This window comes from Ursus maritimus, unplaced genomic scaffold, assembly GCF_017311325.1.
Source record: "Ursus maritimus isolate PB19 unplaced genomic scaffold, ASM1731132v1 scaffold_28, whole genome shotgun sequence".
Classification (NCBI taxonomy): Eukaryota; Metazoa; Chordata; class Mammalia; order Carnivora; family Ursidae; genus Ursus; species Ursus maritimus.
In genome coordinates, this window is record NW_024425341.1 from 33,667,028 (window position 1) to 33,692,581 (window position 25,554).

Consider the following 25,554-nt stretch of genomic DNA (forward strand, 5'->3'; position numbering starts at 1 on the left):
TCAGTTCGGTGGCAGAAAAGCAGAAACAAATAAAAAAAACCCCACTAGTTTGATTCAGAAAAAAAGAACATTCTCTTTATTAAAAAGTTCCAGTTTATATAATCCCTGATCTCCTTGAGGAAACAGGGGATATTAAAATATCGAAAACCTGTTCATCTTGTCCTATACATGAGTCGATTGATTAGCATAATGATAAAGGTTATGACAAGAATTTATTCAGAGATGATTTACACACTAGTAACTAATTCTTACACACATCCTGAAAATGGAGACCATGTTTTACAAAGAGATAAACTAAATCACATCAAATTACTGAGGACTTAGAGGCCAAAAATAGGATTAGAGGTGGATGGCTTAAATCTTATTGACGAGTACTGACATTTCCTCTCCAATATTCAGTCCTGAATCCTCAGCTCTCCACAGACTTTCAGATGGATGACACCCCATCATATACATTTGCAGTCCTGGCCTCTTGTTTGCGCTTGAATCCTGACCTTTCACTTTCTGTTGTTGAGTATCTCTAATTTCTAGAAACAACCTCCATATCAGATCCCCCTTTGGACTTCCTCATTTATTTCACTACTTGAGTCTCTCTTGAAGGCCTAAAATCTTGGACTCATACCAGACTCCTCCTTCTGGTCTACTCACTGTGCCCTTCTTAATCTAATCAGCAGCAAATTCTTGCTAGATCATTTCTTTTCATCCCCCCTGCCTTATTTCTAATGCAGACCTTTATCTCTCTCATACCTATACTATCACGCCAGCCTCCTAACTCCATGGCTCCAGCCAGTCTTGGGCTCTTTCGGGCCAGATTCGTCTTTGAGCTTTGCACATCCGTTTCCTTGCACAAGCACGCCCTGCCCAGCCAGGCCATTCTGGGGTCATGTCTGTGCTCATTCCTACCCCATCCCCTTTCTTTAATGATCATTTTCCTCATGCATACTTCTTTGATGGGACCCCCCCCCCAGCCCCCACTCTCTATAAAAACTCCCTTACTTTACTGAGAACTCAAGAGAGTTCTTCCTCTGACACTAAGAAAGCATACAGGATACTGTGTTGTTCTTTACGTTTTATGATTGGCCCCACCTCCCGCGAAGTTAGCAAGCATCTTTTTGCACCTTGCTTTTTTCACTTAATGTATCTTGGACATCTTTTTTTTTTTTTTTAATCAGCACATATATGTTTATCTAATGCTCTTTACTTTATTTTTAGGTAGGCTCCATGCCCAACTTGGGGCTTGAACTCACGACCTTGAGACTGAGTGTCCATGCTCTACGTCCTGAGTCACCTCTTTAAATGCCTGCTGAGTATGGGAGTTCGATAACTCATTTAATCAGTCCCCTGCTCTGGACACTGGTGGCTTCTCCGGTTTTGTTATCATCAGACATGCTGCCATGAACATCCTTGTGTATCTTGAGGAGCTTTCAGAGCCACAGGTAAAATTGCAGCCCTGGGATTGCTGGATTACAAGCATATATATTTTAAATTTGGATTGATATAACTAATTATCTTTTGAAATAATTGGCACCCTCTATACTTCCATTTCCGATATCACCAATTTTCCTGCCACCCAGGATTCAGACATTGACAGTGGGGGTTTTGTTTTAATAGTGACTCATCCCCTCAGACTATTAGGACCAGGGAGAATGCAAAGCCAGGAGAAAAGGGAAAGGAAGTCCAGAGAACAGACTGGGGACTGTGTGGCTGGCGTAGAGTTCCTTCGACTGGGGAAATCAGCCATCCAGGACAGCAGACTGCACCATCTTTCTTTGCCAATGACCAACTGGAGCTAAATGAAATCTAAATGTATCCATTTATAAAAGAGGGATAATCTTTATACTTATTTCCTTGTTATGGATGTGACTATCAATAAGATAAAATTTCATTGTCTTAACTATTAGGAATTCTCTGGAAAGGTGGTACTGTAGGGTAAGTACGGGAACTCAGAACCGCAGAGTTCAAACCCGATCAAAGACACAAAAGAGGTAGCACAGTGACTTGCTTGATCTTAACTGCTTTTGTGTGACCAAATGTTTCCTGTGCCAACCAGCGGGAGAGAAGAAGTGAGCTTGTCTCTTAATTGCTTTAGAGTTTTTGTTTATCTATTTAGCACCCCTTTTTGAAGTCCCAGGATTTATGGAACAATAAATGCCATTTACTGCTGTGTGCTATTTTGGAATCCCCATCAGTTTTAGGAGTCTGGGTAAAAATATTTATCTGAAAGCTTATCAAATTTGAAATTGTAGCAAGAAGTATTTTACAGTAATTCATCCCAGTGAAACAAATTAAATTGTGGCAACAGTGAAGTTTTTTTTAATAGGAGGATGCAGACATTTTCATATATGTTTCCTAATGGGTGGGTGGGGAGCCTGGGAGGAAGGTCAAAACAAGAATGATTTGGTTGGGTTGCTAAATGATGGTTTGTTTTTTTTTTTTTAGTTTTATTTATTCATTTTAAAGAGAGAGAGTGAGTGAGAGAGAGAGAGAGATGACACAAGCGGGGGGGGGGGAGGGGCAGAGGGAGAGGGACAAGCAGACTCCCCACTAAGCAGGGCTGGATCCCAGAACCATGGGATCATGACCTGAGCCACAGGCAGCCGCTTAACCAACTGAGCCACCCAGGTGCCGCTGAATGATGTTATTAGTTTACTCTAACACAAATTTTGGCCATGCAAGTGAGCCAGCTTAGAGCAGTTCGAAACGAAGCACCTCACTTTAATAGTGTGTGAGATTAGTTTTAGACAGGTCTCATTTTTTTCCATATCATTCAGAAGTCCAGCCTTAAGATTACCCACCAGGAGGTCACATGTCCCATCTCATTGGGAACTAGAGAAGCTTACCTTGTGTGATCATGTCTTGAGGAATGGAGCCGGGTAGAACAAGGGACCAGGAGGTGGGGGCTGCTCTTTGCTAAGGGCAAGCTTAGTTTCCAGGGTGTAAAAAAGGAAGACCTAGAAGGACAAAGGGACTGACTTCGTGGGGTGACTCCCTTCCCCACCTCCTGCTCCCTCTGGTTTGTTCCTCCTGAGGACTGAACTCCCCAGAGTTTCTGGTGCTTTGAAGTTTCTGTTCCAAGAAACCGACTACTCCAAGTGCACATAGAGCTTCTAAGACTCTCGCCCAAGAAGGCAAGTCCAGTCCCGGCCATGAAGCTGTTCCAAGCTCGGCCCTCCGCCCTTACTCTTCAGAACCTCCCTTCCTCCTCCACCTTTGAGATTAACCACAGATGCCCCGATGGCCTGGGGATCCAAATCGTCCGCGCCCCACCCCCCCTCCGGGGCAGCAGCTACCCAAAACCGCGCTGCGCTGCACAGTAGTGAATCCCAAGTCACCTGACTCCCTTAAGGGTCTGTGAATCCAGGGGGAGAGACGACTTTGTTCCAAACCCTCTGAAAGTCCCTGTCCAGCGCACAAGGTGGGAAAGTCATTATGCATTAGCCGGCAGGATTAAGCGAATTCACACCAAAAGGTGAATGCGCTCCGGGCCTTGTGCGGGCATTTTACTTTAAAAGCTTTTTGTAACCCGGAGGAATATGAATAGGGGACGGTGTAGACCAGGCTGGAGAGGAGTTTTGGAACTGGGAGGCTCCCTCCACTGAATGCCCTGTGCCTGGGCCCTGCCAGTCCTATTGCTCAGGCACTGTGCTACCCGGAGCCCAAGGTCCAGCCCCTTCTCAGTGTCCACCAGGAAGCAGTAGCGGATGAATAAAGAAATGCTTGTGGACTAAGGAGAGATCCACATTCAATTTAAGACGCAATCCAGGGCCTAGGAAAGCCTGGCCTCTGGGCCGCCGTGGGGTCCCTCCAGCGTGGTCGCCCACACCTTCTTGGCCACAGCAGGGCTCGGAGTGGGGGACTTCCCGCGGCGGGGGCTGGGCGGAAGGGACTGGTTTCAGGATTAGTGCACGTCCAGCTGTCCTAAACCCCCACAACCGAGGCCGGCGGCGGCAGAGGGTCCCCGGTGGCTGGCCCGGCGCCCCAACCCCCCCGGGTGGAGCGACCCGACCCGGCGGGAGGCTCGGGTGCCTTCTAGTCGGTGGCCCACGCGGCGGGCGGAGGTGGGGGGGGGCGGGTAGTCGCTTCCCAGGCTCAGGCTGGAGTTTCCCCCGCAGGCCACTGGGGCAGGCGCGTCTCGGCGCTCTGGGACCGCTGGACCCGCCTTCGCTTTCCGCCCCGAGGCCCGTGGCCTCTGGGCTGAGGTCATGGAGGGCCAGGCGCCCTGCAGAGGCCCCGGGGGCGACACCGCCCCGGACACGCCACGGACACGCTTCTAAGCGTTTGCAGGGCTTTTCACACTTTCCCACCGCCCCGAACCGCCCTCGGGTTCCCAAGTAGCTCAGGGCGCGGCGTGGGGGAGCCTTTTGTGCCCTCGCTGTTTGCTGGGACTTTTTCTTCCGAAGAGAGCTTCCCCCACCCCTTTCCTCTCGCAAGTCTTGTGGTTTCCCTAGAAGTCGGCAAGAAGTTGAGAAGGTTGAGGAGCTCTCTCTAGCTCTTTCCTGTCCTGAAACTCTAAAAACCCGAGGCGTTCGGCCGCGGGGAGATATCTGGGGTCAAGGGGAGGGAGCGAAGGGTGCATTTTTTTCGCCCTCCTTCCTCCCACCTGGTCCCTCAGCAACTCTCCTCCGCCCCCGCCCCGGGCTCGGCCCTGCGCCCCGGCTTTTGCAGCCCGCCCCGGGAGCTGCAGGGTTAAGCTCTGGAATGTGGCGGCGAGGAATGTGCATGCAGATGAGCCCTGCGAGGGGAGGGGTGGGCGGGGGCGGGGCGCATGCTAATCGCACGCAAATGAGGAGGCCCGTCGCCGCCGCGGCCGCCGCTCCACCGAGCTTCCCGGATCCGAGCCCAGACGGCGGCGGCTCGGGCAGCCTGGGCGCCGCGACCCTCGGCGGCCACAGGGGGACGGGGAGGAGGAGGAGGAAGAGGCGGAGGCAGCAGCTACAGCCGCGAGGAGGAGGAGGAGGAGGGTTCGCTCGCCAGCTCCGACGCAGACATGGTGGACTGATCCCCGGCGGCTCCGAGAGCAGGGTTTCCTGAGGCGCCCCCCGCGCGTGGCCCCTCCGCGCCCCGCGCTCCGCAGCCCCTAGCCGGCGCCCGCGTCGGGTGCGGCGGCCGGGCCGGGCAGTCGCGTTTCCGCCGCGTCCCGCGCCCGGTCCCTATGGAGGCGCCGCTCGCCGGCGAGGCCGCCGACCATGCCTAGGAGGGCCGGGAGCGGGCAGCTGCCGCTACCCCGGGGCTGGGAGGAAGCCAGGGACTACGACGGCAAGGTCTTCTACATCGACCACAACACCAGGAGGACCAGCTGGATCGACCCCCGGGACAGGTGGGCGGCCGGGCAGCGGGTGGGCGCGGGGACCCGCCTCAGAAGCGCGGCGGCTGCTGTTGTCCGGGAGATCCGGCCGATCGGCGGCGCCCGCGGCGCTGGGGGCGTGGGGCGTCGGGCGTCGCCGGCCCCGGGGTGCCGGGAGCGGTCTCGGGAAGGAGGTTCGGGACCGTCAGCTGGTGAGGAGCCCGGGAGGGGTCGGTTGGAGCCGCCCCTTCCAGGGCCTCTTTGCCCGCTCCCTTCCCGACGTCCCCTGGGACCTTTAGACGCTCGCGGCCGGGAGGGAAGGGTGGAATTGGCGCCCCGGGCTGGCACTTGGTGTCCCGTTAAGGGACCCCGAGGTGCCACCTGAGCCTTGCTGCGAGCTCGCCTCTGCCTAAAGTGGGCCAGATAGGAGCTGGAGGGTAGCTTGGCCTTTGGGAGGCGGGGACGGGCCGGGAACCTCCCGGAGAAGGCCTAAGTGCAAGGTGGGGAACCAGCCGACCAAGCCACCTGTGGCAGCTCTCTGGCCGTCCTTGGCTGCCAGCCTTGACTGCAAGGTCTTGACGGGGCGCGCCACCGGTTAGGCGGGAGGTCCTGGGCATGGAGGGGAGGGGGTTCCAGGCACCCTTCCTCGCCCGGCCCTGGCTGTGGGTGTTATTAGCTTTGCCCCTCAGAGTTTAGAAACTCTATTTTTTTTTGGGGGGGGGTTGATCTACTGCTTACTGTTAAGTCTTCACCTGAAAACTTGAACTGAGTCCTAGATCTTGAAAAGGCAAATTCTGTTTTGAAGAAAGAACATAGAAAAAAGACTTGAGGTTAGCATGATTTCTTGTAGTTTTTAGCACACACTTTTTAGTCCTGCTCGGAGGTAAAGTGGAGAAGTATAACCAAATCATCATCTCAGAAGTTGAGGAGCTGAAGTTTCTCTGAATGTTCACAAATGTTGGTCCTCTATCCCATCTGTCTTGTTACCTTTAAAAGGAAATTTTTCTGAAAATTAGACGTATTATAAGAATAATAGAAGATATTCCTAATTGTAAATTTGTAAATTGGCTGTTAAGGAGGTGTTCCTACTTGTAAGTTAGGGGTTTATAACCTTTTAGGTGCTTCCATTACCCCTTTTCTAAATTTGATGTTGAAATAGTTTCGTACTTTATGTTCTCGGTTAACTTTTATCTTAATATTGCTTTTGAAAGTTATTAAAGAGTAATTATAAGAAAGTCATAAATGACATTATAAATTTATGGAACAATCCTTATTAAATTATCCATGAAGGTATCAGTTTAGGTTTCCCTTCTGAAATGAGAAAAGGCACCTGTGCTGAGGTTCTCTCTTGCTACAGCCTGGCTGCCTGTTGCTGGCCTGATGAAAGTTATGACAAGCATCACACCTTCACAGTTTCTCCAGACATATTAGTTGTTGTCATAAACTTCACGCTCCAGGTCAGTTATTTGACTTATGCCCTTGCACTTGAAACTGTTTAACAGATAGTAAATGTCAGTGATGGTGGTGTGCACCCAGCAGTGACTTCTCAGGCACCTGTATAAATATTTGACTTTTACAGTTATGTAGTATTTCTGCTTTCTCATGTTTGGAGTTTCAGGTTCTTGAAATTGCAGTGAATTCTTGAAATTTTTAGCCATTACAGATTATCTTCATTTTGCATGTTCAATTATATCGTCTCATTTGTATTTACCAACAAAGATTATAAGAATATGTAATGCCTGGGTAAAGTAAATAGAAAGTGAAGTAAGATATGACTTGGCTTATCCATATCACTACTTAAACAAGTTAAGCATGACTTTTATTTTAAACTGTTAATGGATTAACAATTATTATGAACTCTGTTTTCAGGAAACTGGGTAACCAATTCATTTGATGTGGATAAACAGTTTTGACTAAGATGACTTGTTACTTTTCCAGTTTTCTTTGAAGCAGTTAGATCTTTAAGTATTTGGAAATAGAAATTTGGTTATAAACATTTCTGGATCTCACTATGATTTTTAAAAAATTCTGAGATCAGGGTCATTGCTGACTTAGTTTAAATTTGATTGTGTTTTCTTCTAGGGCAATGAAGTGACTGTAAGTCTTGCTAAATTGTGTGAGAGGATATTTGGAACAACTGTGAACTCTAGTCAATTTTGTTAGACACTTAGCAAACATATGGAAAGAGAGATGTTACACAGGCCAATTGGAGTGTGCCTATGCTTCTGCAGGATCAAGTTACAAATCCTGGAAGAAAACTGTCTTGATAAACTGTGGGTATGCAGTACTTTTGAACTTTTAAAGTCAGTTAATTAAGATGGTCATGATGACTTACCCAGTTATATTTATGTTAAGAAAAATTCTGACAGTCTATCAGAATTGGTGAAGTATTTCTGATTGTATAGATACATATGCAGATTTAGTGGCGGGGTGGGGGGGAAGGCTGGAGGCTTTTACAAGAACATAATTTTGTTCAAGAAGTAGTGATTTTAAAATACTGAAGTATTAAAATACTTTTAAGCTTTTGGAGGTAGATGACATAATGCAAACTTTGCTGGGACATGATTCAAGCTTTTATTGCCCTACCACTTACTAACTGAGTAAGCTTAGCTGAGTTTGTGAGGCCCTCTAAACCTTCATTTTCAACTCTGAAATGAAGATCATACCATGTACTTCACAGGGCTGGTTAGGGGTCCATAATTAGGGCCCAGCCAAATAGTAGTCGTGGTGGTGGTGTCATTCTCCTTTAGGAACTGTGTAGTAGTTCGGGTTACCCCTGGAAACAGTGGGTATACTGGCACCTATTTATTCAGTGTTTATTGCGTGACAGTCACTGTGCTAAGCTTTTTCACTGTGCTCTCATTCTGTTCTTCCAGTAGTCCGATGAGGTAGTGCTGTTATTATCTTCCAGTTACAGGTGAGGAAATGGAGTCACAGAGACATTGCCATTGCTGTTAAAAGTGGCCAAGATTTGAAGTCAGATCGTTTGACTCTAGAGCCTGTGTCCTGTGTCATTGCTTTAGACCGCTGGAACACCTGGACATGCTCAGGGGCATTTGGGTGGAGGAGAATCTCTTTGTCTAGTGTTGATTTTTCAGGCTGATTGACCGGACTTTATTGGTCTCCAAAGGTTCCTGTTCACTTTCTCTGATTCTTAGATCCCCGAGTTAGCCACATGGTTCATGGTTCATGAATGCCTTGGGAGTAGCGTTGGAGGCCCACGAGATTGACCCCGTTGAACAACAGCGCAGGGCCAGGTGGAACTTGGAAATTCAGTGTACTCTTGGGCACGTTAGAAATTCTACTTGGATATAATAAAAAATCATTAAAAAAATAAAAAATAATAAAAAAAAAAAGAAATTCTACTTGGGGAAGAGTTAAGGACTCTGTCTTGTTCCTGAATAGATTACAGTTTTACTGTAATGGGCTTGACTTTGCCGTCCTCCTCCCCCCTCACCAATCCTGAGGAAATCTCTCTGTCCACGATTCCTTGCCTCCCGCTCCCACCCCGCAGCGGGTTAACTGTTACTTTGCAGGTCTGCTCCCTCCCTCACCTCTTATTTTGCCCACCATGGACACCCTTTGACCACAGCAGTTGGCGTTTATGGCGGCCCATAGGTCGTGGCCAAATGGTGTGGTGCTTAAAAAACACCCCCTACATTAAACATAAGAGAAGAAGGTGGGATGGATTCATTGCCTCTGAGAGGAATAGGGGGCTAAGGTGGGCAGGCCTCAGAATCTGGGTGAGTGGTTATACAAACTCTCAGTAGAATTCTGCTCATTTTCTGTCCTTGGATTGAATGTTACCCTGAGATATGATAGTTTTGTCTAGTTGAATGTAAAAGATTTACCACCACACAAAAACTTGCTGATAGACATAATCTTTGGTTTATGGCTAGCATCAGATATTGAGTGAACTGTGTGCTTTCTAATTGAAGGGCAGAAGTTCTGGGGGTGGGGTGGGAAGGGTGACAGGAGGAAGAGGATGTCAGCTGCGTATCCTTGATGGCTGAGCTAACTCTTGGCTCTTTACACCCAGTTTATGGCATGTGATTAGGATCTGAGGAACTCTGTATTGTCTTTCTTTCAAAGTCAAAGCAAGTAATTTTGCTAAGCCTACTGCTAGAGTGTAAATTCCTTAAGAGACCGAATTGGTTATCACTGCTTTCCGTGTCCTTTGTGGATGGTAGGTGTTAAATGAATGTTGGTTAGGTCAATTAATGAAGAAAGTTGTTAAGTTAATGAAAGAATGCTAGTTGAGCTACTCTTTTCCAGTTCCTTATTGTTTTTTTTTTAAACCCCAACATTTTTTTTTTTAAACATTTTATTTATTTATTTGACAGAGAGAGACAGCCAGCGAGAGAGGGAACACAGCAGGGGGAGTGGGAGAGGAAGAAGCAGGCTCATAGCAGAAGAGCCTGATGTGGGGCTCGATCCCATAACGCTGTGATCACGCCCTGAGCCGAAGGCAGACGCCTAACGACTGAGCCACCCAGGCGCCCCTCCAGTTCCTTATTGTTAACACTTTCGAAAAATATATCCATAACCACCACCAACCAGAGACAATTGATTTTCCAGTTAGATTAAAAATAATGAGAGAATTAATCTGCTCTATTTTGACTAATAATATAAATATGGGAATTATAAGAGCAAAGAAAACACAAAATAAGCCCTTATGGTCTTAATCACAACTGCCATTGTCATAGATTGCTGGAAATATTCCTCTCCGGCCCGCTGAGGTTTGGGTGCCAAGTGGTTACTGTGACTTATTTGAGTGATTATGGCTTTTGAAGTGTGGAGACGTTGTTAAAGAAGGTGGTGGTGGTTGTTGTTGTTAATTACTCTGGGAAGCACTAATTTAAACTCAGCTGTGCTGTATTCCAAAAATTCCCAAGGAAGTATTTCATGTTTCCAACACAGTTGCTATAACGCTTGCAGGAGGAAGCGGGAGTTGCCTAGTACAGGACGAAGATTTCCTCCGTGACTTTACACAGCCCGTGGCTGGCAGTGTAGTTTTGTTGGAAGACTTGGGGCAGCACTTGCTTTTTTAGGAAAGACTATTGTTTATAAATAAGTACATTTGTTTTTCTTTTAGCTGCACATCACTGAATTGTGAGTTACCTAGTCGGCGAGTTACCTAGTCTTACCGAAGAAACCTGTGGCGCGGCCCCTCAGCACGCCGGTACCGAGGTCTCCTGTAGGGAAGCCGGGCGCAGCCTGGCAAGAGCCTGCCCCGCCCGCCCTGGGACTTGGAGATGTTGCCTCGGCGACGGCACGGGCCTGCTTCTCTGGAGTAGAGTCCGTAGGAGAAGGATGCCGCCATGCAAGGGGGGCACGGCCAGCTTGGTTTTGCTGCTGTGGGCGTTGTTGGGAGTGAGAGGAAACAGGGCGAGTCTAATACAGTGTACGTTCCCTGAGACAGAGCCTGCGCCTGTCGAGGCTCTGGCCCTATGAACTTGATGAAAATTGGTTGACCTGTTTTCTTGGTAGAATTTTGGACTAACGTCTTCATTTCTGAAGCTCCCGTTATTGGAAAAATTGTCACGAAAGTATAGAGACTAGGAAAGGGGTTTTTGAAGACAACCGTGTGTATGTAAGTTATGGATTAAAAATGATTTACCTGATATATAGACCCACTCTCTTCAGTGGCCTTTTTTTCAGTTATTATTTTATTTTTATTGAGATAAAAAAAATCACATAAAATTCATCATTTTAACCGTTTTAAAGTACCATTCAGTGGTTTTTAGTATATTCGCAATGTCGTGCAACCGTAACCATTAAGTAATGCTTGAACATTTTTATGACCTCAGAAAGAAACGCTGTGCCCACTGAGAGAGCTCACCTTCCATTCTTTCCCCACCCCTGCTGCCTTTGACAACCACTAATCTACTTTCTGTCTTCATGGGTGTCCCTTTTCTGGACGTTTCATATAAATGGAATCATACAATATGTGTCCTTTGCGTCTGGCTTCTTTTATTTCGCACAGTGTTTTCAGGTTTCACCCATGTTGTAGCAGGTGACAGGACGTCGTTCCTTTTTATGCCTTTGAATAGTATTCTGTTGTATGGATATACCGTATACATTTCGTTTATCCATTCATCGGTTGATGGGCATTTGGGTTGCTTCCACCTTTTGGCTGTTACGAATAATGCTGCTATGAGCATTCGTGTATAATTTTTGTATGAATATATGTTTTCAGTTCTCTTGGGTAGATCCCTAAAAGTGGAACTGCTACATCATATGGGAATTCTGTGTTTAAGTTTTTGAGGCTCAGCCAAGCCATTTTCCATTCCCACCAGCAGTGTCCAAGGGTTCTAGTTTCTCCACATTCTCGCTGACACTTGTTTTCTGTTTGTTTTGTTTTAAGCATTTCTCCTGGGCACGAGGTGGTATCTGACTGCGGTTTGGATTTGTGTTTCCCTCTGCAGAGTGTTTTGCTAGCCTTATGGTGACCCAAGCTTCCCGCCTTTACTCTGTCTAGCCTTTTAGCCCTTCCCGCTCTCCCTACCTTTTTTGTGTCCTCTCGCTTATTACGGGACCAGGAAAAAGTTAGCTAAGAGACATCGGTTCTTTTTAGTCTCATATCGCTCTTCCCTTTCTCTGCTGTCTCACCGCTTTAAATCAGTGTAACACTGAAGTTGAGGATATAGGCTCTTCCCAGTTTTTACTGTGCCAGCCCTCGCCAAGTGCCCTGGGCTCTGGGAGGCACAAGGAAGAACAGGATTCCACCCCAGCTCAGGTTGCTTATGGTTTAGTTTGCATAATCACCATTTAAAAAGTGGAAGAAAATTTCGGTATCGTCCATTGTCCATTACATTTTCTTTAGATGTCGTGTTAATTCAGCAGTGAGAGGAATTAAAAGTAGAAGACAGTGGTGCCAAAAAACATACTAATTTTTGTCTTCATCCCAAATACGATATATTTTAAGAGGCCTAGATGTAAATCATGGAAATAATGAATTATAATGTATGTGTATATGTATATAACCAGCTCATTAAATATGATTTGATGTTTGAAAGTTTTTAGTTTAGTAATAGATGGTAAGGATCAAGTTCATTTTTATTAATTGTTTAAAAAAAAAGACAGTTGGAAGAAAGCTGGCAGACACTGCCTTGGTCAGGTGATCAAGGTAAACAGCAACAGTGATAACGCACGTGGATGTCCCCTTGATGTAATGTGATGACAGTGACACTTTTTCTGTCGTCTTCCTCCCCCCAAACTATTATGACCCCAATCTAATCATGAGAAAAACATCCACCAAATCTCGGTAGAGGGACATTGTACAAAATATCTGACCCGTACTCTTTAAAACTGTCATGATCCTCAGAAACAAGGAAGTCTGAGAAACAGTCATAGCCAAGAGGAGCCCAGGGAGACATGAGGACTAAATGTGATATGGTATCCTGGAAAGGATCCTGGACAGAAGAAGGACATTAGGTACAAGCTAAGGAAATCTGAAAAAAGTATGGATTGTAGTTAACATAATATATCGTTCCTGGTTCATTCATTCTAATAAACATAATATCCTGATAGGGAAAGCGGAGTGTGGGATATATATATATGGAAACTCTGTACTAAGTACATTTTTTCTGTAAATCTGAAACTCTTCCCCCAAAATAGTTGATTTTAAAAAGATTACAAAGAAACCCCAAAAAACCAGCAACACACAAAACAGTTGGAAGTGTTTTTCTTTAGTCAGAATGTGACTGTGCTATGTAATTCCGGCTTTTTTGGTATACTTGAAAAGCAAGGGTGAGCAAACTGTGGCCCAGGGGCCAAATCCCAGCCTGCAGCCTTGTTTCTATATAACCCTCCAGCTAAGAATGGCTTTTACATCATTAGGGGTTGTAAACAAACAAATAAAAACAAAGAAAAACATGCGACAGATTATATATTATAAGCCCACAAAGCTTACAATATTTACTCTGACCCTTTACAGAAACATTTTGCCAACCTCTGATATAAAGTGAGATGACAAAGTCTTTTATATATAAAATATATATATATTTATTTTATATAAAATAAACATTTAGAAGAAATATTGATCTTCTGTGCTAAAATGGTATGTTTATCCGTCATCGCTGGTCATTTCTTTCACAAGTAACGTGGGCTCTAGGCAGCACGTAGTGTCACGATGGTCAGACATGGATGCTGAGTTTGAGGAGCTGCTGTGCTGAGCTCACTGTTCTCTTCTGATGAAATGCAGCATGCCGCATGAAGTGTTCCACACCCATTCTTCCCAGGGGTAGCTGGCATTGTAGGTAGGGACTGAGCAAAACAGGCAATAATGAACTTGCCGAGAGATCACAGTCGTTTACAGTTGACTATTGGAGGTGTAAATACAGTGATCGGTTTTGATGGCTGGAAACGCTGATTTTCCTGCGGTAGATGACGGTGTCTATAAAATCACCAAGTCGGTGATGGTCATCAAGTTGAAAATGAGTCCACGTAGTCTCTTTATAAGGTGCCTGTCACAGCCACGGGTGTTCCAAGGATGCTGTGAAAGGCTAAGACTGTACTACTCTGTGAAGAATTTCTCCTCTATTGTTAGCCCCAATGCCAGTAAAGAAATCATAGTTGTGGGGCCCCTGGGTGGCTCAGTCGGTTGAGCAGTGAACTGTTGGTTTCAGCTCAGATCCTGGCCTCAGGGTCCTGGGACGGAGGCCTTTGTCAGGGTCCACACTCAGCTGGGAGTCCGCTTGAGGTTCTCTCTCTGCCTCTGCCCCTCCGCTTGTGCGCACGCTCTCTCTCAAAATAAATGGATACAACTTTAAAAAAACGAAAAGAAGAAGGAAAGAACTCCTGGTTCCCAGGGGCCAGTGGCGAGCAGCACTGAAAGTGGGGCCCCTGGAAAGTGGGGCATGGTGGGGTAACAGAGCTCAGCTTTGGGGACCCTGCTTTCACCTGTGTGACACTGGAGGAGTCGAGGTGGTCCCAACAGAGAATTGGACCAGAGGTGTACATTTAACCTACTTTGGCGGTGGGGTAGGGAATTGAAAGGATGTAGACATTATCTCGATTATCAAAATAGCGACTGACTTTTAGCTAAAGAGGGTCCCTGCTGTTTCCGTAAAAAGGAGTGTGTCGGGACCCGGCAGGCAGAGGGGCTTTCCTTTGGCGTGACTGTTGGTGCTTCTGCCCGTGCTGCGTTTCCAGCGTGGCCGTGGCCGTTGTGGTCACTAGCTCTGACCATGAATGTGAGTGCCGACAGCAGTAGGAAACACTGACGGACAGCGATTTGTGCCCTGCACTCCTGATTAAGCTTCTGTCTCCGTGCTAGACTGTGGAATGCGTTGTGTACTTTACTGACATTGCTCCATTTTACGAGAAGGTAATTTTATTAAGTGGCACTGATACTCAGTAAAGTTTAAAGCATGGGAGACACAACGTTTACTGCAAAAGATGGCAAGAGCACACAGTTTCACGCAGCGCAAAACTTCATTCTGCGGTTTTCCTTAGTGTTATGGTTTTTCATAGAGATACGTTGAAATGCCAGTCTTCTTTTTTTTTCCCCTTTGAAATTGTGACAGTGAATGCATGTGTGGAATCCATAATGTACATGATATCCCTGGGTTGTCAGTTTTGTCCACTTACAGGTCTAGGTGTGTTCATTTCTGGCTGGTCAGTAGTTCTGTCTGTGCGTTGTGTTCTTTCACTTTTTGCTGATTATCAGGGTGTGTGAACTTGTTAGGGGTTTACTTTCTCCCCTGATTGTCTCCCTTCCCCCCTCTCTGCTAAGTGGCGTGGCTCATGACATTTCTCTTAGGACGTATAACTGTAAACTGGTATTTAACTTGGCTGAACATTAATGCCCTGGTTTGCTGTTGCAGATCCAAAGGCTATAGGGCTGACTTGATTGTCTGATAGCCCTTTCAGATTCCCCGCAAAGGTACGCCTTTAGATGTGTATAGATGCATTCTTGAGAGATTTCCTAATGTCTCATATGTAGGAGCATCTGTGTGTCTGCATCCCTAATGTGCTCATAAAATTGATTCCAAGTCAGTTGAGGAGGGAGACCTGCTTTGCATGCGCACCATTCCTTTGTGCTGTCTGCTTAGACTGCCTGTCCCCATGGGGCACTTAAGAACACTGCAGAGCCCCATACCCATATAAATGAAATGTAAGTATTTAAAGGACCTTTGCCTTCTTCCAGAAGCCTCCATAATGTGTCCCCAGCCTATTCTTACTGACTTGACCCCCTAGCCACTCACTCATTCATTTGTTCAACCCTTCATCAAAGATGTGCTGAAGATACTATATGCCTAACATATATCTTGGGGACATGGCATTGAATGGAATAGGCAAGGTCCTTACGTCCATGGATTTTTCTATTCTTGTTTAGGGATGACGGATTACAAAGGCAGTAGTGAAGTGTGTTTTGATGAAAATAAACAAAGTGATGTAATAAATGGTGTCAGTGGAAGCTAGTTTGGGTGTGGTGGTAAGGAAAGGCCTTTCTGAGGAGCTGACTTTTATTTTTATTTTTATTTATTTTTTTAATTTTTTTTATTATATGTTAGTCACCATACAGTACATCCCTGGTTTTTGATGTAAAGTTCGATGATTCATTAGTTGCATATAACACCCAGTGCACCATGCAATACGTGCCCTCCTTACTACCCATCACCAGTCTATCCCATTCCCCCACCCCCTCCCCTCTGAAGCCCTCAGTTTGTTTCTCAGAGTCCATAGTCTCTCATGCTTCATTCCCCCTTCTGATTACCCCTCCTTTCTTTATCCCTTTCTTCTCCTACTGATCTTCCTAGTTCTTATGTTCCATAGATGAGAGAAATCATATGATAATCGTCTTTCTCTGCTTGACTTATTTCACTTAGCATTATCTCCTCCAGTGCCGTCCATGTTGCAGCAAATGTTGAGAAATCATTCTTTTTGATAGCTGAGTAATATTCCATTGTATATATGGACCACAACTTCTTAATCCAGTCATCTGTTGAAGGGCACCTCGGCTCCTTCCACGATTTAGCTATTGTGGACAGAGCTGCTATGAACATTGGGGTGCATATGGCCCTTCTCTTCACTATGTCTGTATCTTTGCGGTAAATACCCAGTAGTGCAATGGCTGGATCATAGGGTAGCTCAATTTTTAACTTTTTAAGGGACCTCCACACTGTTTTCCAGAGTGGCTGTACCAACTTGCATTCCCACCAACAATGTAGGAAGGATCCCCTTTCTTGAGGAGCTGACTTTTAACTGAGACATCAGGATAAGAAAGAGCCATCCATGTGAAGCCCTGGGATAGTCCAGGCAGAGGAAAAGGCGAGGTGGGAGCCCTAGTCCTGCTCTGTCCGATGTGAAAGCTGCTAGGAGTATGTGGCTATTTAAATTGATCAAAATTAAATAAAGTTAAAAATCTCCTTTGTCAGTCTTGTTAGCCACAAGCTGAGTGCCCAGGAGCCACATGTGCAGGTATAGAACATTTCCATCAGTGCAGAAAGTTCTCCGGGACCACGCTGTCCTAAAGCACTAAGGAGGTTGGTAATGTTCAAGGAGCTGAATGGCAGGCTGCGTGACCACAGTGTAGAGACACAGTGGGACAAGTGTCTTGTGAGATGAGGCAGAGACGTCAAAAGGGTCTGACCAGGTATGCCTTGTAGACATCAACATTTTAAGGGCATTTGGGAACCACTGGACAAGTTTTAAGTTGAATGGAGGAATAGAGGGGTGTGTGTGTGTGTGTGTGTGTGTGTGTGTGTGTGTGTGTGTTCCCACTATCTTTCCATAAAGGGAACATTTCTTTGTAAGACCTTATCCATTTTTAACGAGCCATCACTGATCTGTGGAGAAGGAGTGGTAGAAGCCATTGCAATGAGATAATCTAGGTGAGAAACCATTAGATCTTTTTTTTTTTTTAATTTTATTTATTTATGTGACAGAGAGAGAGACAGCCAGCGAGAGAGGGAACACAAGCAGGGGGAGTGGGAGAGGAAGAAGCAGGCTCATAGCGGAGGAGCCTGATGTGGGGCTCGATCCCAGAACGCCAGGATCACGCCCTGAGCCAAAGGCAGACGCTTAACGACTGAGCCACCCAGGCGCCCCAGAAACCATTAGATCTTGAACTAGAATGATGGCTTTGGCAATGGAGAGCAGTGAATGGATTGGGATGTTTTTTAGGTAAAAGGGAAAGAACTTGCTTGTGCTCTGACTATGTGAGTAATGAAGAAGAGAGGAACAAGGATTTGCTGGTATACAATTGGGGAAAGACCAAGGGAGAAATATGGTTGGTTGGTGTGCAGCTGGATCAGTCATCCAGAGTTGAGGTCTGAGATGCCTACTGTGACATACACGTGGAGATAGCCCATGGTGGCCAGATATAGAATCTGCAGTTTGGAAGACAACTCAGAGCTTGAGATAGTAAATTTGGGTATATGTAGGTAGTATGTTGAAGTGGTGGGATGGGATAAGATCCCTGGGAGAGAAGGAAAAGAAGAGGTCCCAGGATGAAGTACAGGCCTGAGGCTCAATACACTTATTTTTTTGGTTTGTGAAACCTCGTTCCAGAGAAGATAGTTTACTTATTCTCGTTGGAACATTCCTTAAACTTTGCAGTGTGCTAGAGGTGATGGCGACAAAGATCGCGGTGTGTTGTATTTCTGTGTCTGGTTCTGTGGGAGCTCTTAATGAGTATTTATTGGATCAGTGAAACCTTTGATAAGGTACCATTATTGCCCCCATTTTAGGAAACTGAGGCCTAACGCATTAAGTGACTTGTCTCAGGCACAAAGCTGGGAGGGAAGCAGTGGTGGCAGAACTCGACCACGTCTCTCTGACTTCAGAACTGTGCATTTAACTACGTACTGCCTCTAACAACTGCTAGGAAGAGCCCGGGGCCTCCTATTTGGGGTTGGAAGGCATAGCCGGTACATAGCGAAGTTGTAACAGTTGGAGCTTCCCGTAACAACTTAGCCACATGTAAGCTGCCAGTGCCTTAATCCTTAATCCTGTATGTGTACTGTCTTTTCACTCTTCAAATTGAACTACTGCATTTTCAGAATTTATGTTTTATTTTCCCGGACAAGGTGGTAGGCTCTGTTTGGTTAAGTCCCGTATGCTGTTACTGGTGTCCCTCAGAGGACACCCAGCACAGTGTCTTGTGCGTGAATGGTTCTCAAGTACAGCTGAGTTGATTCTGTCGCTTCTGCCTTACTCCAGTGCTTTAAGGTCTTTCAGAGGCTGAGATCCCATATGCTGTAAATCCTCTTTATCCTTGTCTTCTGGTTCTAAAAACCCTTTGACCTTGTACCACAGTCTACTCGCAATGCAGTCTTCTGTGGGACTGTCACCTTCCCAAATGTGCCCTGCACACCTGCACCCCTCCAGGTGAACTGATCATTAAGAGTGGAGAATTTTCAGCATAAAGCTGAGTCCCAGCGCTTCCAGATTCTTTCCTAGAGCTCTCTCTTCTTCATGGATTTAAACCCCGATGGGTGATCCATTGTCTGAAAATACCGTGGCTTTACCACAAGTGTGTAAATTACAGACCTTGATTGGAATTATTTTTTACTTCGACTCTTGTAGTTGAGTGTAAGTCTTGGGGGCACAGTCATCTCCTTCTGTAAGTTGCCATGTTACATTCTGCTGTACACTGCTTAGATTTGGATTCAAGCGCTAGGCTTTCTAGGTGGGAAGTGATAGAAACTAAGAGGGAGTGTGGTGTGTTTTTGCTTTACTTATGCCATGACACTTACCTGGAGGCATACCAGCTGTCACTAAAACGGTGGTTGGAGAGGACCCACGCAACGCGTATAGTCTTTCGCCCTGTCACAAGTTGCTGCACTTTTGTCTTTGTGAGAGCTAAACAGTATATTGTGTATCTGCTTTTGTCTGGAAATCCAGTATTCTTACATTTCTACTTTTGACTTGGTTTGAGGTCCAAGTTTGTGAATTTTAATTAAATGCTTAGATTATGCATGGTTTGTTCCTGTGTTGCTATGAGCAACAGTTGTTAAAGTTAACCTTCCCCTTTTTAAAGAAATGTGGACAAATAAATACATGAATTTTAACAGGTTAAAGAAAGGTCATCATGTAGTGTTGAGAATGGTCTGCTTATAAACTAAATTGTTACTATGACCATGATTATCACGGAGAAGGGAAGAATGCAGTAGAAGTGAATAATCATCGGACACATGGACAAAACATTCCTAAAATACTATTCAAATGAGGAAAGACTTTACGGGGCTGCAGCCGAGTAGCCAAGCGTTGAGGCCTTTTAGTCGGTGGCCATCTGACTGCGTTTACTGTTGTGGCTGAAAAGAAGCAGTGTGTAGTGGTTTGCATAGAAAAACCATGACTTATCTGAAATTTCCCAACTTTCTTCTTTCTTTCTTTTAAATCTTGCCTCTCATCTCCCCACACCACACTTTATCTCATTCTTAAAGACTTCTTTTGTCCTGATAGTTTTTGTTTCATTGCTCACCACCCTACTTCAGCCTAAACTTTACTGACTCCTGGTGATTGCTTGGACTTGCTATTTGATTCCGTTGTGTGATTTTTGATTATACTCCTTTGTGCTGTTTAAACTAGCAGTGTTTACCTAAATTAGTGGTGGGAGCAAAGGACTCAGGTTGGCCCATTTGAATGAAAATCAGGAGCGTTGCCCTGGCCCCGAGGAGAGCCTGCTGAATAAATCCATTTCCCTGAGCTCACGCTCCAGAAGGGCGCTAGGAATTTGGCCGGACTGGGAAGCCAGGTCCCCGGTTAGAGGCAGGAGGGCTGGGAATGGCCGGGTTAGGGATTTATAGTGATAATGTAATTAATTCTCTCTCTTGGAGAATCCAGGACTCAGGGAAGAGACGCCCTTTGTCCTCCTCCTACTTTCTTGCCTCTGCCCCATTCCGCTCCTGAGAATGAACCCCGGAGCGCCAATCCTTTACACGGTTTGCAGGAAGAAAACATAACTTTCTCCTTCAAGATTTCAGCACCTCCTGCGGAGCTCTCCGCCTTTAGGAGAGGGTGTCTGACCCCTCTTCACGCTAGCGTCTTTGTAGCTGTGCACTTCGTCTGTTGGAAAAGTGGTTTCTTTTTTAAACCAAAGTATTATTTTTTAATTCTGAAGATTAAATTGGATATTTTTTAAATTTTATTATTTTTATTTTTGGTTAAGGTACCAGTTTTTCAAGCACAGAGTGTTAGAATGCTAATTTTATACTATGTTCTGGGATAAGAGTTGGAATTGAAAATGAGCATGTAAGTGTTTGAGAAGGATGTTCATTTAACCCATGCCTCTTGTATGAGAAGTTCATTTCCTTTCCACTGTTGTCAATTCTTGTTCCAAGATCTGTCTTTAATTCCTGGATTCTTTCTTCTGATATTCATCCACAGTGATAATTATATAGTTCTTAAACAATCTATCCAAAGAACTTGAATTTATTTGTTGGTGGGTTTTTGAAGAAAGTCACAATGGAAATGGAAATCATCCAAACATCTGATTTCATCAAAATATTGGCGGTGATGTCCTATTTGTGGAGATGAATAGTTCCCTTTGCAAGTATAGAAAGGATGTTTTTACTACTTTAAGATTAACTCCTTCTAAGTTAATTAATAATTTCAGGACTAAAAGAAAACAGGTAAGCTGGTTTTCCTTTTCTGGCCTTGTAGAGGAAAATGAAGAATCAGTTGGAAAACCAGTTATTTTAGAATTTTCAAGGTTATAAGGTCAGCTGCCTGAAAGGGTGTGTGTCTACATTTTATTGAAAAATACCTTATTCATATTGACTAATCATGGTACATAGAAATGAATTACTGTGGTTTGATAAAGACATGAGGGTGCTGAGATACAAAAATCTCTACTGTGGTCCCATTTGAGTTAAAGCACACACACGCTCCTATACACACCTACATTCTGATACTCGTCCACTGGAGTGGTTTTGAGCAAGGAACCTCTATTGGCAGTTACTTCTGGGGAATAAGACTGTGGTTGGGGAAAAGACTTATATTTTCTGCAATTACTTCCAGGCCACTTTTAATATTATGTACATAACTTACTACTTAGTGAAATAAAGCTCTTTACAGAGAAGAAAAAGTTCAAATATTTTATATTTGTAACTAAAGAGTATTTGTTAAAATCATAATATCCCTAAATTTCCATTCATATTTAATATTGTATAATTTTTACCTTGTCTGAATTTTGAAGGAAATTCTCTTAAATTCCTCTGGTATAAGATGGATGGAATAGGGGCACCTGGGTGGCGCAGTCGTTAAGCGTCTGCCTTCGGCTCAGGGCGTGATCCTGGCGTTCTGGGATCAAGCCCCACATCGGGCTTCTCCGTTAGGAGCCTGCTTCTTCCTCTCCCACTCCCCTGCTGTGTGCCTCTCTCGCTGGCTGTCTCTGTCAAATAAATAATATCTTTAAAAAAAAAAAAGATGGATGGAATAAATAAAACACATTTATTAATTTATTAGTGTTATTTATTAATGTCATTAAAACTAACATTGTGGAGGAAAACAGTTTAATTGTTGATATGTATAATTTTTGCTGATGATTGTTTCCCAAATACAGAGGTAGAAAAAAGTCTATAATCTGTTGGTTGTCAATGGAGAGAACATTTCTAATATCCACATTTTTAGTTTTGCCAGGTAAAATAGTTTAAGTATTATCCAGTTATCTGATTTAGTTAGAAAATTAAGTTTAAAAAGTTACATTGTTGGGGTGCCTGGGTGACTCTGTCAGTTAAATGTCTGCCTTTGGCTCAGGTAGTAATCCTGGAGTCCCAGCAGGATCAAGCCCAGCGTTGGGCTCCCTGCTCAGCCGGGAGCCTTCTTCTCCCTCTGCTCCTCTCCTGCGACTTGTATTTTCTCTCTTTCTCTCTCTCAAATAAATAAATAAAAATCTTATTAAAAATAAAAAAAGGCACAACATTTTATGCAGTTAACATCATCTAAACATGAGGTATCTTTCTTCTGTTTCAGTGAGGACTATTCAAAGGCAGTTGGCAAACTGTGGCCTGGAGGCCAGATTCTGCCCACACCTGGTTTTTTAATGACCTGTGACCTAATCAAGGATTTTACATTTTTAAATGGTTGAAACAAAATCAAAAGAAGACTATTTCGTGACATGAAAATTATATAAAATTGAAACTTTTGTGTCCGTAGTTCAGTTTCATTGGAACACAGCCACACTCATCAGTGGACATACTGTCTACCTTCAGACTGTAAAGGCAGAGTTGAGAAGGGAGATGGGGACTCTGTGTTCCCAAAGGCTAAAACATTTATTACCTGAGCTTTTTTACAAAAAGTTGGCTCAGCCCTCAAATATGATGATAACAAGAGAAAGTAGGGATGCATTTCTTTGTAGAAAACTGTTGATTACATTGAGTCTTCTTTTTTCTTTTTTTTAAGATTTTATTTATTTATTTATTTGACAGAAAGAGACAGCCAGCGAGAGAGGGAACACTAGCAGGGGGAGTGGGAGAGGAAGAAGCAGGCTTCCCGTGGAGGAGCCTGATGTGGGGCTCGATCCCAGGACCTCGGGATCATGCCCCGAGCTGAAGGCAGACGCTTCACGACTGAGCCACCCAGGCGCCCTGCGTTGAGTCTTCTTGATAAATCATTTAACTCAATAATTAGGCCTGACTGTAGCATCTGTACTGGATCTGTGCCTGTGTGTGCCTGTGTGTGCCTGTGTGTGTGTGTGTGTGTGTGTGTGTGTGTAAACCAACTCACCTCCTTTTCTTCTCTTTTGCTTACTTGACTTAAATTTCATTTTGCTGTGTTGCATTTTTGTAAGCCACCATCAACTGAGTTCTTAGAATTGGTAATCGTAATACTATCCCAATTATTTACTGAGGGCCTTTTATGTGCTAGAAGCATGGTAGGTGTGCTAAGTGTATTCTCTCAGTTAATTATCATAGCTTTTTAAAAAAAAGTTGTGGTCAGAAACACATAAAATTTACCATCTAAACCATTTTTTAGTGTACAGTACACTAGTATTAACCACATGTACATTGTTGTTGTGTCACAGATCTCGAACTTTTTCGTCTTGCAAAACTGAAGTTATATCCATTGAATAGCTCTTCTGTTCCTCTCCCCCACGGCTGACAAGCCCACTCTTGTGTCAGTTTCGAGGAGTTGGACTTAGATACCTCATCAAAGTGGAATCATGGAGTCCTTATCTATTTGTGACTCGTGTAGTTCACTTAGCACAATGTCCTCGAGGTTCATGCATTCATGTTGTTGCATGTGACAGGATTTCTTTCTTTTTTTAAGGCTGAATAATATTCTGTTATATGTATATACTGTATTTTCTTTATCCATTCATCCATTGAGGGACATTGAAGTTGCTTCCATTTCTTGGCTATTGTGAATAATGTTGCTATGAGCATAGCTGTGCACATAATTCTTTGAGACCCTGTTTTTAGTTTTTTTGGGGTATATACCCAGAAATGGGACTGCTGAATCCAATGGTAATTCTATTTTTATTTTTTTGAAGAACTTCCATAGTGTGTTGCGTGGAGGCTTCACCATCGTACATTCTCGCCAGTAGTACAGAAGCGTTCTAATTTATTCACATCCTTACCAGTACTTGTTATTTTCGGTTTCCTTGTTTGTTTCAATTTTTTTTTTATAGTAGCCGTCCTCATGGGTGTGAGGTGGTACCTCATTGTGGTTTTGGTGTGCATGTCTGTGATGATTACTGATGGTGAGCATCTTTTCACATGCTTATAGACCAGTTGTATATCTTCTTTGGAGAAGTGTCTATTCAAGTCTTTGCCCATTTTAAAATTGGGTCTTTTTTTGTGTTGTTTTTGTGTTGAATAAGTTCTTTATATATTCCAGATATTAATCCCTTATCACATAGATAGTTTGTAAATATTTTCTTCCAGTTCATAGATTGTCTTTTCACTCTGTTGATTGTTTCCTTTGTTGTGCGTAGTTTTTAAGTTTGATGGAATCATATGTGTCTATTTTTGCTGTTGCCTCTGCTTTTAGTTTCATAACCAGTAAGTCATTGTCAAATCCGATAGGAATCTTTCCCCCTACCTTTTCTTATAGGAGTTTTAGTGTCAGGTCTTATATTTATATCTTGAATCCATTTTGAGTTAATCTTTGTATATGGTGTAAGGTAAGGGTCCAGCTTCATTCTTATGCGTGTGGATGTCCAGTTTTGCCATCATTTATTAAAGATACTACCCTTTTCCCATTGTACAGCCTTGGCACCCTTGTTGAGGAGCCTTTGACCGTATACACAAGGGTTTATTTCTGGGCTTTCTCTTCTGTTCCTTTGGTCTATATGTCTGTCTTTATATCATAGCAATTTTAGCAGGATAGGTAATATTTTCCCTGTAGATAAGAAAACAGGTTTTTTTTTTTTTTTAAGATTTTATTTATTTGAGAGAGAAAAAGAGCACAGAAGAAAAAGGAGAGGGACAAGCAGACTCCCCGTTGAGCATGGAGCTTGACGTGGGGCTTGATCTCAGGACCCCCAGTTTATGACCTGAGCCGAAGGCAGACACCTAACTGACTTAGCCACCCAGGTGCCCCAAGAAACTGAGATTTAACCAGAGGTAGGGAGCCAGAATATAGCCACAGGCTTTCAATTTATAGAGTACGCTAATCTAGTTTGTCACTCTTCAGAAATCAAAAGGTCATTAGTACTTATCCAAAACAAGAAATATCTGAAGATGGGATGTGTTTCGCTTTTATGAATGACTGTGTGTGTATAGAAGTATATATGCATGTTTCCTGTCTCTCCTGCTAAATTATAAACTCACTGAAAGTTGGAATGAAAATTTTTCGGTATGTTTCCCAGCAGTGCATATATCACCTGATGGGTAACTAGTGGTTGGCACACACCTATAGGAGTGTGACCTAGATTATATAATAATGATCTTACATTTATAGAGTGTTTACTGTGAGCCAGGTGCTCTTCTAGGTTGTTCACGTGTCTTATTTTATTCAGTTCTGAGGTAGATATGTTCATATTCTGTAGTGTTAGCCACCTAACTTCAAAAATTCTCCCACCTGCCCTCTCTTTGCTCTCTTTCCTGGACTCTGCAACCCCACTGTTATTGTGGTCTTCTGCCTTTAGGGGCTAAATGAAGTCCTCTTTCCCCATCCTGGGAAGAGGTGGAAGGTGCCCCATTATTTTAGCAAGTCAGGATTAGTTAGCAATTTTTTCCCTTTATTTTTAAAAATTTCTCAGTTTTTGGCTAGGTAATTACATGTTACAAAATTGAAGAACAAAAAGATAGTAAAAAGTAAACCTTCCCATGCCTCTTGGTGCCTCATTTCTCTCCCCAAAGGAAGATATCTAT

At 44.1% G+C, this 25,554-nt stretch overlaps 1 protein-coding gene across 2 annotated transcripts in view; it reads left to right on the forward strand.

Moving 5' to 3' along the window:
* The first annotated feature begins 5,174 nt into the window (after positions 1–5,174).
* The window catches only part of WWC2 (WW and C2 domain containing 2), a 203,976-nt gene continuing 183,596 nt past the window's right edge, over positions 5,175–25,554 (forward strand). For both annotated transcript variants that reach the window (XM_040643367.1, XM_040643368.1), the window contains exon 1: positions 5,175–5,317. In XM_040643367.1, the coding sequence (XP_040499301.1) occupies positions 5,187–5,317 (131 nt within the window). In that variant the 5' untranslated portion in view covers positions 5,175–5,186. The remainder of the gene's footprint in view (positions 5,318–25,554) is intronic.